This window comes from Acomys russatus, chromosome 8 (assembly GCF_903995435.1).
Source record: "Acomys russatus chromosome 8, mAcoRus1.1, whole genome shotgun sequence".
Taxonomy (NCBI): domain Eukaryota; kingdom Metazoa; phylum Chordata; class Mammalia; order Rodentia; family Muridae; genus Acomys; species Acomys russatus.
This window is the reverse complement of record NC_067144.1, coordinates 45,615,077-45,627,727: the sequence shown is the minus strand read 5'-3', so window position 1 is coordinate 45,627,727 and position 12,651 is coordinate 45,615,077. Positions and strand designations below refer to the sequence as shown.

Below are 12,651 nucleotides of genomic sequence, written 5' to 3'. Positions count from 1 at the left end.
GAGAGGAAATGAGAAAATGTGGCCACAGAAGATAGAGTGTAACCCTAAGAAAGCCACAAATGGAAGAAGGCAGGCGCTGGCTCAGAAGGTAAAGATACTTGCTACACATACTTGTTAGTCTGAGTAACATATACACATACACCAATAATTTTTTTTATAATTTTTTAAGAGGTCAGGAGAGAAGAAAGTTTATTAGGCTTTTAGGCTTCTTTGAGTAGGAGGAAGAACAGACCTATCGTTAGCTGGCGTGAGGGCTGATGGCCTCTTCAAGCTGTAACCACATTAAAATAATGAAGATTCCTTTTATAGCTACACTAGCATTGCTCACCTTGGACAAAGGTTTTCGAGAGCCTCATTAATATAGATGACTCTTCTCTGGGTAGTAGTCATTAAGGTAAAGTTCACAGTGCATGAATGCCACTCCAGTGCTTGCTTACCATACATTTTAAACAGAAGTATAAGAAAAATGTTTAAGTCAAAATAAAATATAGTCCGTCAGCACTTCAGTAGCTACTGAGGAAATGTAAATACTTGAAAAATGTTTGCATTTAAAATTCATAAAATACAGGTTCCAATTCAGTCTCTGCCCCTTATAATTTCTTTGTCATTGGGCAAATCATTTAATCTCTGAAACGAATAGCATAGTACCTGTCATAAGGTTGTGTTAGGTTCAAATAAACTTACACAATTAAGTGTGTTTGTATATTATGAAAATGAAGGTAAGCATAAATTAGTAATTATCCTAGATGATACATGAACACATTAATAGACTTCTTTGGTACAATTTTGCATTAATTTTAATATTTATTTATTCATGATTCAGTTTTTTCATTAACTTAGCTTACATTTTTCTACAGTTAATCGGATTTAATGTGATTTTAATGTAGTAATTTAGCATACTGTCTTTTATAATAATGAAAATATTGGACTACCAGAAGCAAAATCTTAGATTAGAGGAGCATTTCAGACTTGCTACTTGAAACATAATAATGTATTGATGAACTAAAAGAAGAACATTTGATTTCCCTTATATAAAGTTTTAATTCTAATTTTTACCCTTTTTTAGACTAAGAAAAAATCAACTAGAATTTTATGAGCACTGTTTGAAGTTTTATTTTCCATTTACCAGCCATCTTACATGACTATTCTTAAAAGAAGAGTTTTACTATGGAACATGTTATTTAAATAATCTAATTAGACATGATGTTTTAGTTGTAAAGTTTCAAACAAGAAAGTTTGGATACTATTTGAGAGTAATAATATGTTTTCTTTTTTTAATACAGTGAATGAATACTTAAGTTCTGAAAATCCACTGTTCTTTGAACTACGTGCCAGATACCTAATTGCCTGTGAACGCATACCTGAAGCAATGGCTCTTATTAAATCTTGTATAAATCACCCTGAAATCAGTAAAGACTTGTACTTCCATCAAGCACTCTTCACCTGTCTGTTTATGTTACCTGTAGAAGACCAGCTATTCCGGGAGGTATCATTTGAGACTATATTTTTCCTATTACCATTTTAACCTCACTAAAAACAAAACAAAATAAAACAAAACCCCACTGTTAGTAGATTTCTTTTGCAGAAATAACAAAGATTTAGAGATCACATTATCTAAATATGTTCTCTTGTGGCCATTCTTTAAGTTCATTTGAATTAGTCAGGATCTGATATTAACAAAATTGAATTAATACAATATACTTACAAAATTTTGAGTATGATACAGAAATTAAACAAAACTGAGAAACATGATTTTGTCTCTCAAAATACTAAGAAGTTACTTATGCTTATTTTGCTTTTCACAGTAAGTGGGGGAATTCTTTCCCAACCCCACTCTTACTTTCCCATGGGCATTAATGACCTTGCAAGTACTTGTTGTGAAACACATGTGCTATATGTACTCTAAACTACAGGAGTGTTTCAGCACAGTGTGTATGTGTAAAAGAAACTAGAGAGCAAGTATTTTAAACAGTGATTGCAACTAGATTTTTATACATTTTTAATGATTGGAACTGATTCTTCCTTTCTTCTTATAGCACTTGCTGAAAACTGACTGTAAGAGTGGAATTGATATCATCTGTAACACTGAGAAAGAAGGCAAGACTTTGCTGGCCTTACAACTCTGTGAATCCTTTCTTATCCCACAGCTCCAGAATGGGGGCATGTACTGCATATGGTAAGTCTTCTGATGCGTAAGTGGGAATGGAACAATGGTGAACAGAGGTGGACTGCTTAGTAGAGTTTGGACTTTATATTTTCCTTATAGTTGTTTGACTACTTTTTAAAAAAAGGTTTAGTTTTTATTATTTTTAAATTATGTGTGAATGTATATCTGTATGCATGTAAATGCAAATGCCCCTGGAGGCCAGAAGAGGGCATCAGATCCTCTGGAGCTGGAGGTGATGGTGTTTGTGAGCCATCCAATGTGGATGCTAGGAACTGAACTAGTCTACAAGAGCAGTACAAGATGTTAAGCACCAAACCATCTCTCCAGTCCCTTCAATTACTTTTTTTTAAAGTTATGCTGAAAAAAATCTTGGGACAGGTATATCTTTTGTTTACCAAGTCCCATCCCACCCCCAATTTAACAAAGACAAAAACTTTTATCAGCTATGAATTAAAAAACAAAGCTTTTGAGTGCAAAGAATGACCATTTTAAAATCCCATAAATAAATATGTATAAATTTATGGTATGTTCATTTATAAAGTATTAAATGCATTATCTAATGTTTTCCAGGTATCATTTTGTTTTAAAAATCTATTGCAAAGTTAGGCCATATACTCTTCAATGTAATTGGCCTTTTTGCTTTATCTGTTTCCCTTTTATAGAATCACTCGTAGTTGGGCATGGTGGTACATGCCTGTAATCCCAGCATGCAGGGAGGCAGAGGCAGGCAGATCTCTGTGAGTTGAAGGCCAAGCCTGGTCTACAAAATCAAATCTAATACAGCCAAGTCTACACAAAGAAGAACAGTCTCGAAAAAAACCAAGACGCCAAACCAAAACAAAAAATCAAAAACACTCCTTATTTAAAATGTGCACCATCATCTTTTATCTCACTTCATGCGTTCACTTTATTTTTGTAATTTCCTCAAGAGGCTTCAGCATTTAGGAATATAATAATAGCTAGTAGATTATCTAGATGGGGCAATAGCTTAGTTATAGAACAGTTGCCTGGAATCTGTGAACAACAGTAACAGACCAAAATTAAAATAGAATATTCCAGATTATTAGCTACCAAAAATTTATTAATTGTTCAATTTCTTAATATCTTGAAGGTTACATAGAATCTATGTAGGAAGCTAGTGATTTATTAAACTTCAGTATATACCAAGAAATTCACTGGGGATGTCTTTAAAAATAGTGAATAAAGGCAAGTAAACATTGGCTTCTTATTCTTTTCTTTTTTAATGTCAGTCACGGTCTCCATCAAACATTGTATTACTGAGGATATTTTCATGCATTAGTATCTGGGAAGTATGATTCATAAAATATATAGACAAGCCTAACTAGCATCTTGGAAAGTAGGTGCTTCAGGAGATTTAAACCAAGTCAGTGTGAGTAGCAAACACAATGCTGTTCCCCAACTGCAGCATGATAGTCATTTTTAAAAAATCAAATAAATAAATAGATAAATAAACAAAAATTTAAAAAATAAATAAAATTTTAAAAATCTCATAGGCTGAAGAGATGGCTCAGAGGTTAAGAGCACTGGCTGCTCTTCCAAAGGTCCTGAGTTCAATTCCCAGCAGCCACATGGTGACTCATAACCATTTATAAAGAGATCTGATGCCCTCTTCTGGCCTGCAAGTATACATGTAGACAAAACACTGTATACCTAAATAAATAAATCTTTAAAAAAACAAAAACCAAAAATTCATAATACATAATATTGAGTCATGAATTTTTTAACTGAATAATGTTGTTGTTTTATTTTGGCCCAAAGTACTTTTTGATGCCAGACTTGCTATCTGTCTCCCTAGTGGAGAGATATTTATGTGATGTTACAGGGTAACACCTTCTTATGAAGAGCCTAAGTCCGCTTGCCTGTGCTGGGCTCACAAGACACACAGCAACTCTATTTTGAAAAAAAGAAAAACTTTCCAACAACTATTTTAGTAGTTTCAAGTTATAATGCTTTGTATAACTTCTAGGGCAGATTGTAAAGGATGCTAACTTGCTCACCATGTATATGAGTTATATCCTTATGCTTTCATTTTGCCTCAGAACTCACTGCCTTTATTTGTCCTAGTTCATCCTTGCCATGTATTAGGAAAGAATCTCGCTGGGCGGTGGTGGCACATGCCTCTAACCCCAGCACCTGGGAGGCAGAGGCAGGTGGATGTGAGTTCCAGGCCAAACTGGTCTACAAAGCAAGTCTAGGATAGTCAAGGCTACACAGAGAAACCCTGTCTTGAAAAACCACAAAAAAAAAAAAAAAAAAAGAATCTCTCTGTGGTTTGTCAGTTCAAAAAAATTACATGTTAACAGAAAAGCAGATGATCTAAAGATAATGTAAAGGATACAGTTTTAAAATCAGTTGTAGAGGAATGTTAATTCAGAACATGGCTGTTCTGGCAAGAGATCACATCCAAAGACCTTCAAGGTCTATGTGATCCAACTCGAATCCACACATACCTTAAATCCAGGAGACTGAGGCAAACAGATCTACGCTCAAGGCCAGCCTGCTATAGAGCAAGTTTTAGGTAAAGAAAAGCTTAGTTCCAGGCATTGTTGTACATGCCTTTAATCCCAAAGGAAGGTAAAGTTAGTTTGTAGAAGGAAGCATCCATGTTTGAAAGTGATGTCTAGTTGAGTGGTCGAGAAGGTGACAAATCAGAGATTTGACAGAATAAGATACGACTAACTCTCCTGAGTAGAGAGAAAGGAAAACGAAGCTACTTTAGAGGCAGTTTTACAGAGAGAGAGGAGGCAGTTCTTACCAGTCAGTAATAGAGAGATGGGTTGCAGAGAGCTCAGGTGAAGATGGAATAAGCCAGAAAATGAGAATCTAGAAGATTCGAGCAGATTGCTGAGTTAGTTTGAGGACAAGCAGAGCAATTCTGGGCCAAGAGAGAAGCCAGATTAAATAAGTCAGCTGGGAGAAGAGTTTGAGCCAGAACAGCTGAATTGAACCAGCCAGCCCAGAGCTCAGAACAAGAAAGGGTAAATTTACTAAGCAGTAAGTCTCAGAGGCTGAAAACATTCTAGGCCTAGTTTAGATTGTGTGGAGGCTAGACGTTTCCAGGTCGAGGCCTAGGCCAGCAGAAGGAGGCAGTAAGCCTCCCAGACAACAACTGAGCCAGGAGAATAAAAGTTACTTTTATAATCAGTACTATAATATACGTAAATTTTAAAATTACGTTTAGTATCTTCACAGAATGAAAATACTCTAAATATTGGTTTCTAAATTTGCAAGTAGACTGTTTACTGCTCTAGTTGGCAGTGGGACCTGCGAAAATGAAGGGACTAAAGCCTTTTTCAGCAAACAGCTATATTTATTCAGAGCATCAGACAGCTTATACTCTGAGGATTAAGAGGAGTCACATGAGTAAAGCGTAGAATCAAAAGGGCAAGCAACATGGGGAGCATGTGTCAAAAATATGTTTTTCCATAAAGGCATATAAACAAATAACAATAACCAGTTGTAATGAAGAATTGGAAGTAAACTGACTCCTATTTACTATACCTAGGAGGAGCGCAAAAATACATTCCAAGAATAATTCCGTGTTTTTGAAGAAACTGAGGACACAAGACTTGTGTTTTTGGAGTTTTCTCACAAGCACTCAGGGTTCTCACATGACTCCATTCTTGTATGGTGTCCCGACTGTAGTACACTAGAGGTCAAAGTGTGTGTTTTAACATTTTAGGACTGCTTTGATTCAACACTATAGCTTTCTTAGGGATGCCAGCATATCACTGGAAGTCATTACTATCACTGCAAAATTGTGTAGTTTTAATTTTTCTCTTTTAACGTCTATTAATCTCAAGGTAGCACAGTTAGCATACATATTTATAACTACACTATATATATCCTAGCTAGGACAGTATAGGACCAGGGGAAAGAAACACATGTCTGTACTTGAGTGAAGTAGTTTTTGATATATGTCTTTTTCTCATTTACAGGGAGTTGATTTTCATATGGAGTAAACTACAGCTTAAAACTAATCCTTCAAAACAAGTGTTTGTAGATCAATGTTACCAACTTTTAAGAACAGCAACTAATGTGAGAGTCATATTTCCTTTCATGAAAATCATTAAAGATGAGGTAAATATATTTTCAGTTTTTAGATTTTTGTCTCTGTATGTCACAATTTTTTCTCTCCAGCTTCAAACATTTACCATGAAATGTAGGGAGGAGAAGCCAGTCTATTGTCACTTAATTTGGGAACAATTCCTTCCATATCAAACATTTCTTATAACTGAGCAAATTTATCATTTTTATTAGTGCAAGTTCTGGTTTTTGAACAATGACTTAACAAATGATCCGATCGTACGCATTCACTGTCTTAGAAAATCTTAGTTGATAGTAAAACTGTATGTAGGTAAGTGTGATTACCAGAGTATAAGGGACTAAAAGGATAGACATGAGGCTTGCAAATGGTTACTCTTTCCTATAATCTGTAACCATATGTGGGCAGTATGACATGCAACCTGTGCAGATGCCATTTTCATTTCTTGCCCTGCTCAAATAACTATTGATTATTCCAAACATTAGAAACAAAATCAATTTCAGTGAATCAATGAAAAAGTCTGCAGTTAAATCTAATATAATTAGAAGTAAATGTGGACTTATTTTTCATACAGTTTCCAGCAAGCTTATTATTATATTTTATTAGATTTGATGATGACCCTTTTCATATTGAATAAAAGTAAAGCACTTGCCTAGCATGTATTACAATAACAACCATAATAATATGACCATTATTGTAAGTATGGCAAAATTTTCACAGATTTTAAAACATAATTACTTCTTGGCATCTGTTTGAAATGATATGCGTTATCTCTTCTGTCAAAGAATAAGAAGGCTCTCTCAAGGGAGCCTAGAGTTGAAATTCTAAACAAAGTTTGCAAACATTTTATACTGTTGTTATTGGGTTTTGTCAAACTTGAAAATGAAATTTTACCTATGTTAGGTTATTCTCATTTAACAAAAGATATATGTTATAAAAGAATAAAGCAAACAAATTATTGAAGAGACTTGCTTTGGAAATTCTTCCCACATTTCAGAAAACTCAGAAAGTTTTCCTTTTGGAGTTGTATTCAAAATGCTACAGCAGAGAGTATAATGCTTCTCCTCTCTCTCTCTCTCTCTCTCTCTCTCTCTCTCTCTCTCTCTCTCTCTCTCTCTCTCTCTCTCTCCCCCCCCCCCCCCTTTCTTTTTTAGAGACAGTTTCTCTTGGCTGTCCTTGACTTGCTTTGTATACCAGGCTGGCCTCCAACTCACAGAGATCTGCTTGCCTCTGCCTCCCTGAGTGCTGGGATTTACAGGCATGTGCCACCGGTGCCTTGCTATACAATGATGTCTTTTTTTTTTTTAATTAATTAGTTTATTTATTTATTTATTCAATTTACACCCTGGCTGTAGACACCCTCCCTGTTCTCCCAGCCCCACCCTCCCTCCCTCATCTCCCCCACCTATTATTCCTTGGAAAAGGGGAGCCTCCTACACACCCACCCCAGCTCATCAAGTTGCACCAGGACTGAGTTTGTCCTCTTCCCCTGTGCCCTTGGCAAGGCAGTCCCAACAGGGGAAATGATCAAAAAGCAGGCAACAGATTTTAAAGATATATTTAGTAGGAATATTTTTGTTTTTCCAGGTTGAAGAAGAAGGCTTACAAATTTGTGTTGAGATATGTGGTTGTGCTCTTCAGCTTGATCTTCATGATGATCCTGAAACTAAATGTCTAATTTATAAAACAATTGCACACTTTTTGCCAAATGATCTAGAGATTGTCAGGGTTTGTGCTCTGTCGGTATTTTTTCTTGAGCGTTCCTTGGAGGCCTACCACACCGTTGAAGAGCTTTACAGACGTCCGGATGAAGAGTACAGTGAAGGCACAAGTACTGTTCAAAATCGTGTACGTTTTGAATTACTTCCAATTTTGAAAAAGGGATTGTTTTTTGATCCTGAGTTTTGGAACTTTGTAATGATTAAGAAAAACTGTATAGCATTACTGCGTGATAAATCAGCAGTGAGGCTTCTAAATGAAAATACACTGGAAAATTCTGCAGGTAGTCGAAAAAAGACAGTGGAACATCGAAGTGTGGATGAAGGACTTGACACACTCACAGATCAGAGCACTGGAGAGACTGACCCTGATGATGTGTCTGGAGTGCAGCCTAAAGGTGCCGGTAATGCAAAGAGAAGCCTCCCTGCTCTTAACACTTCCAAAGTGGATCACAATGTCCCACGGCATCGGTGCATGTTATGTAACAAGGAATTTCTTGGTGGCCACATTGTAAGGCATGCCCAGGCTCATCAGAAAAAAGGTAGTTTTTCATGTGTGATATGTGGTAGGAAATTTAGGAACAGAGGACTTATGCAGAAGCATTTAAAAAATCATGTTAAGAAGATCCAGAGACAGCAGATTGCTACAGCACAACAGGATGAGCCAGAAGTCATCACTCTGGAAGAAATAAATGGTTCCAAATCTTCCATTTCCTTTGAAAACGGGAATTCAAATACTAAGGGCTTGGAGATTGAGACATTGACTCTTTCCAGTGATAGAAACAAAGAGGTCATCCATGAACACATGGCTGAATTCATTAAAATTCCCATTGGTATACCAGAGAATGCTATTGAAAACGTTATTGAGAATGGCAGACCAGACACTTCTTCCAATAATATCTCAGAGTCTTCACCTCAGTGTGATGACGACTATGAGGAGGAAGAGAATGAAGATGAGTATGAAGATGATTATGACCTGAATCAAGAAACATCAGTATTTCATAAAGTCAATGGGACTGTGTGCCATCCAAAAGATGTGTATGCTACAGACCAAGAAGGCAACTTCAAGTGCCCTGCTCTTGGCTGTGTAAGGATATTTAAAAGAATTGGGTTTCTAAATATGCATGCAAGGACTGTGCATCCAACTGATTTAAATGTGCGGCAAACTGTAATGAAGTGGAGCAAAGGAAAATGCAGATTTTGCCAAAGGCAGTTTGAGGATTCTCAACATTTTATAGATCACCTTAATAGACACAGCTATCCAAATGTGTACTTTTGTTTGCATTTTAATTGCAACGAGTCATTTAAGCTGCCATTCCAGCTTGCCCAGCATACAAAAAGTCACAGGACATTTCAAGCTCAGTGTAGTTTTCCAGAATGCCATGAGCTTTTTGAAGACCTTCCTCTGTTATATGAACATGAAGCCCAGCATTACTTAAGCAAAACACCAGACTCATCTGCACAGCTGAGTGAAGCAGTTCCTAATCATCAGGAAGCAGACCCATCCAGTAATGAGAACCAAACGATTCACCAGCCAGCTTCTACTAGTAAAGCAAGGAAAGATTCCACAGAACCAAAGACATGTATAGACACTATGGAAAAGAAAATGGACAGTTTAGTTCAGAATGGAAATGAACATTCTGATGATACTGTTTCAGATATAAGCTTGATAGACCAAAAGATGCCTGCCATAGAGCCAAATCCTGAAAATAGTCATAGTACCAGTGACTTAGTCAATGGACACAGTGATATAGAGCAAACACCATTAGTTGCATCAGATTCTACTCTGAAAATAGATTTAAACAGAAAAAGGACAGAAAACGGCTCTATTTTACCCAGTGTTGTATCACAAGAACATAGTGCCCTGTCAGTATCTCAGGCACCATCCAAACCAAATCTTACAAGTGACCATACTTCATATGGCTTAATTTTAACAAAGCCATATGTCAGACCTTTGCCTCCCAGTTACCTTGATGAACGATACCTTAGTATGCCAAAACGCAGAAAATTTCTCACGGATCGAGTAGATGCCTGTTCGGATCAAGATAACATGTATAAAAAACCAGTGAAAAGATTACGATGTGGCAAATGCCTGACCACCTACTGTAATGCAGAAGCACTTGAGGCTCACCTTGCACAAAAGAAATGTCAGACACTCTTTGGATTTGATTCAGATGATGAAAGTAAGTCTTCTGTGTTTTCAGTAGCTCTATCTGTAGAAATAGAAAGATAACCATCAATATAGCCATAATGTATATTTGTGCAACAAAGACCATTATATCTATATAGCCCAAATGATAAAGCACTATTCCACACATTTCCTTTAAATCCACAACCATTATGGGGCGAAATTAATAGCCTTGTTTTAGACTGAGCAACACATTCACAAGCAGTTTGCAAGGCTTATGAACTTGTGGAAGCTGGAATTCAAGAGTTTTCATTCTTGCTCCTACTTTTTCTAGGAGTAGTAGCTTTTCTTCATTCTAAGTTTCATATAATAGAAGTTGTAGAAACCATAATTTTCATCAGCATGGTAGCGTATGAAGCAAGTGAAACTAAGTGGTTGCCAAAAATCGAAGTAAAGAGCCTGGGGAAATGGCTCAGCAGATAAACTACCTCCTGTGCAGTGGTAGGGACTGGACTTCAGATCCTCTGCACCCATGTAAATGCTGGGCCAGCATAGTGCCTCACCTGTAATCTGAGCATGCAGGAAGCTCAGATGGAATGCTCAAGCAGTCTAGCTAGCTAGACTAGCAGAATCTCTGAGCTTTGGGTTCCAGTGAGAGCCTGCCTAAATATCAAGAAAGATAACTGGGCCAGGCATGGTGGTGCATGCCTTTATCCCAGCACTTGGGAGCCAGAAGCAGTGGATCTCTGAGTTTGAGGCCAGGCTGGTCTACATAGTGAGTCCAGGACAGCCAGGGCTCTGTTATACAGAGAAACCCTGTCTCAAAGAGTAACAACAAAGAACCAACAATAACAAAAATGAAAGATAACCAATATTAACTTCTGATTTCTACATGCATTTGGATATATATGTGCACACACAAGCATGCATACACATGCATGTACACCACAAAGCATATGTGCGTGCGCGCATGTGTGCACGTGCGCGCGCACGCACACACACACACACACACACACACACACACACACACACACACACCAGAAATATAAGGCTTGCTTTCTTACATAATCTATGAAATTTGAATTAAAACATGTTTTATTTTACAGGTGCCTGATAATGTCTCAGAAAGATCTGTTGATCATGCAGTAGTGTTAAAAAAAAAAAAGCACTACAAGAAAATGCATCATCAGTTTGCTATTTCCCTGATGGCCTTAATTTTAGAGTGGTCTCGAATTACTAAAGAAAAGACAAAGCACATTTTCTGGAATGAACTTGCAGAGGAGATGTGCCGGCTTAGACTCCAAAAGGGTTATAAAACTCCCAAAGTACCAGTTATCCAGGAAACCACACTTTTTCAACATTTATGGTGATTAATAGCAGCATGTTCAGTTTTGCTTTGTGTGAAAACACATTTGGTTAACTAGTCAGAAGGAAAAACCAGCTATGGCCTTACTGAAGAAAGGAAGAAGTTGATTCATTATAAGATAAGGTGGAGGGGGGCTGGTTTACAATATACATTGTAAAGCATTCTGAAAATGGAATTTGTTTTCTTGTCATGCATATTCATTACGTCTTCCCTTCTGGTCAAACATATTTTAAAGAATTGTTCATTGCTCTTTAGTTTGTGACTTAATTGAGAAGCTGATACATAGAAATAAAGCTTCATTTATCTTCATGCTATCTACTAAAGATTGTAACTTGTTTCCAGATGAATAAGTAGACAGGTCAAAGTTCAGTGAATGACATGCCACCATTGAAAAATTAAAAACAAAGCAAACACAGTGCTTGGCTAATAAGCTCTTGATAAGAACCTTCAATATCCCACTTTTGTAATATCAGTTACTTATTTAAAAGGCAGCAGGGTTAAGTAGAAATGTAAGAAAGTACCATCAGTTACTTTAGGGGAATGTGAGAAAAATCTAAGACCATCGCATGCTAGATAGTTGAAGGAAAACACTGAATTGCAATCTTAAATGTGAATAATGGTAAAAGCACACTGGGATATTTCTATCTGTACATAATATTAGGACATTGCTTGATGATTCATAGTAAAGTCCTTTAGACATTAGTGTGAGTTATCTAAGTACAGTCCTATGAAAATAATTGGCTTAAAAGTATGTCAATTAAGAATCAGATCAAGAGTTCATTTTATTCAGTTAGGAGAAGTAATTCCAAAGTAAGCCATACTAATGTACTTTCTTCACTAGTAATGAATTTGGCCTGCATAGTAATTTTTATATTTAAGGAAGTATTTACACCAAAATTTGCACAACAGGAATACAATAAGAGATATTAATTCATTATTGTCCTTGGTGACCATTAATTTTCCTAAGGAAGATTCTAACTTATTAAATTATTGAAACAAATGTTTTACAGATTTAAAAAAAATCCTCTAGATATTTCCCACCTGCCTATTATTAACAGGAAGATACTTAAAGAACTCCTTTACCTAATAATATATTAGTCTAAAGCAAGATAAAGAGAATACAAATGCACAGGTGTACTCTTTAGACATATTACTACATTACTGTCAATTGAGTGTTCAGTTATTCCAGCATGGTTTTGTGTAAAT

The 12,651-nt window shown here is 36.4% G+C and overlaps 1 protein-coding gene across 2 annotated transcripts in view; it reads left to right on the top strand.

Annotated features, from left to right (window-relative positions):
- The window catches only part of Znf654 (zinc finger protein 654), a 66,945-nt gene extending 54,294 nt beyond the window's left edge, over window positions 1-12,651 (top strand). For both annotated transcript variants that reach the window (XM_051150119.1, XM_051150120.1), the window contains 5 exons: window positions 1,284-1,486; window positions 2,037-2,176; window positions 6,127-6,268; window positions 7,821-10,134; window positions 11,186-12,651. In XM_051150119.1, coding sequence (XP_051006076.1) covers window positions 1,284-1,486; window positions 2,037-2,176; window positions 6,127-6,268; window positions 7,821-10,134; window positions 11,186-11,193 — 2,807 coding nt within the window. In that variant the 3' untranslated portion in view covers window positions 11,194-12,651. The remainder of the gene's footprint in view (window positions 1-1,283; window positions 1,487-2,036; window positions 2,177-6,126; window positions 6,269-7,820; window positions 10,135-11,185) is intronic.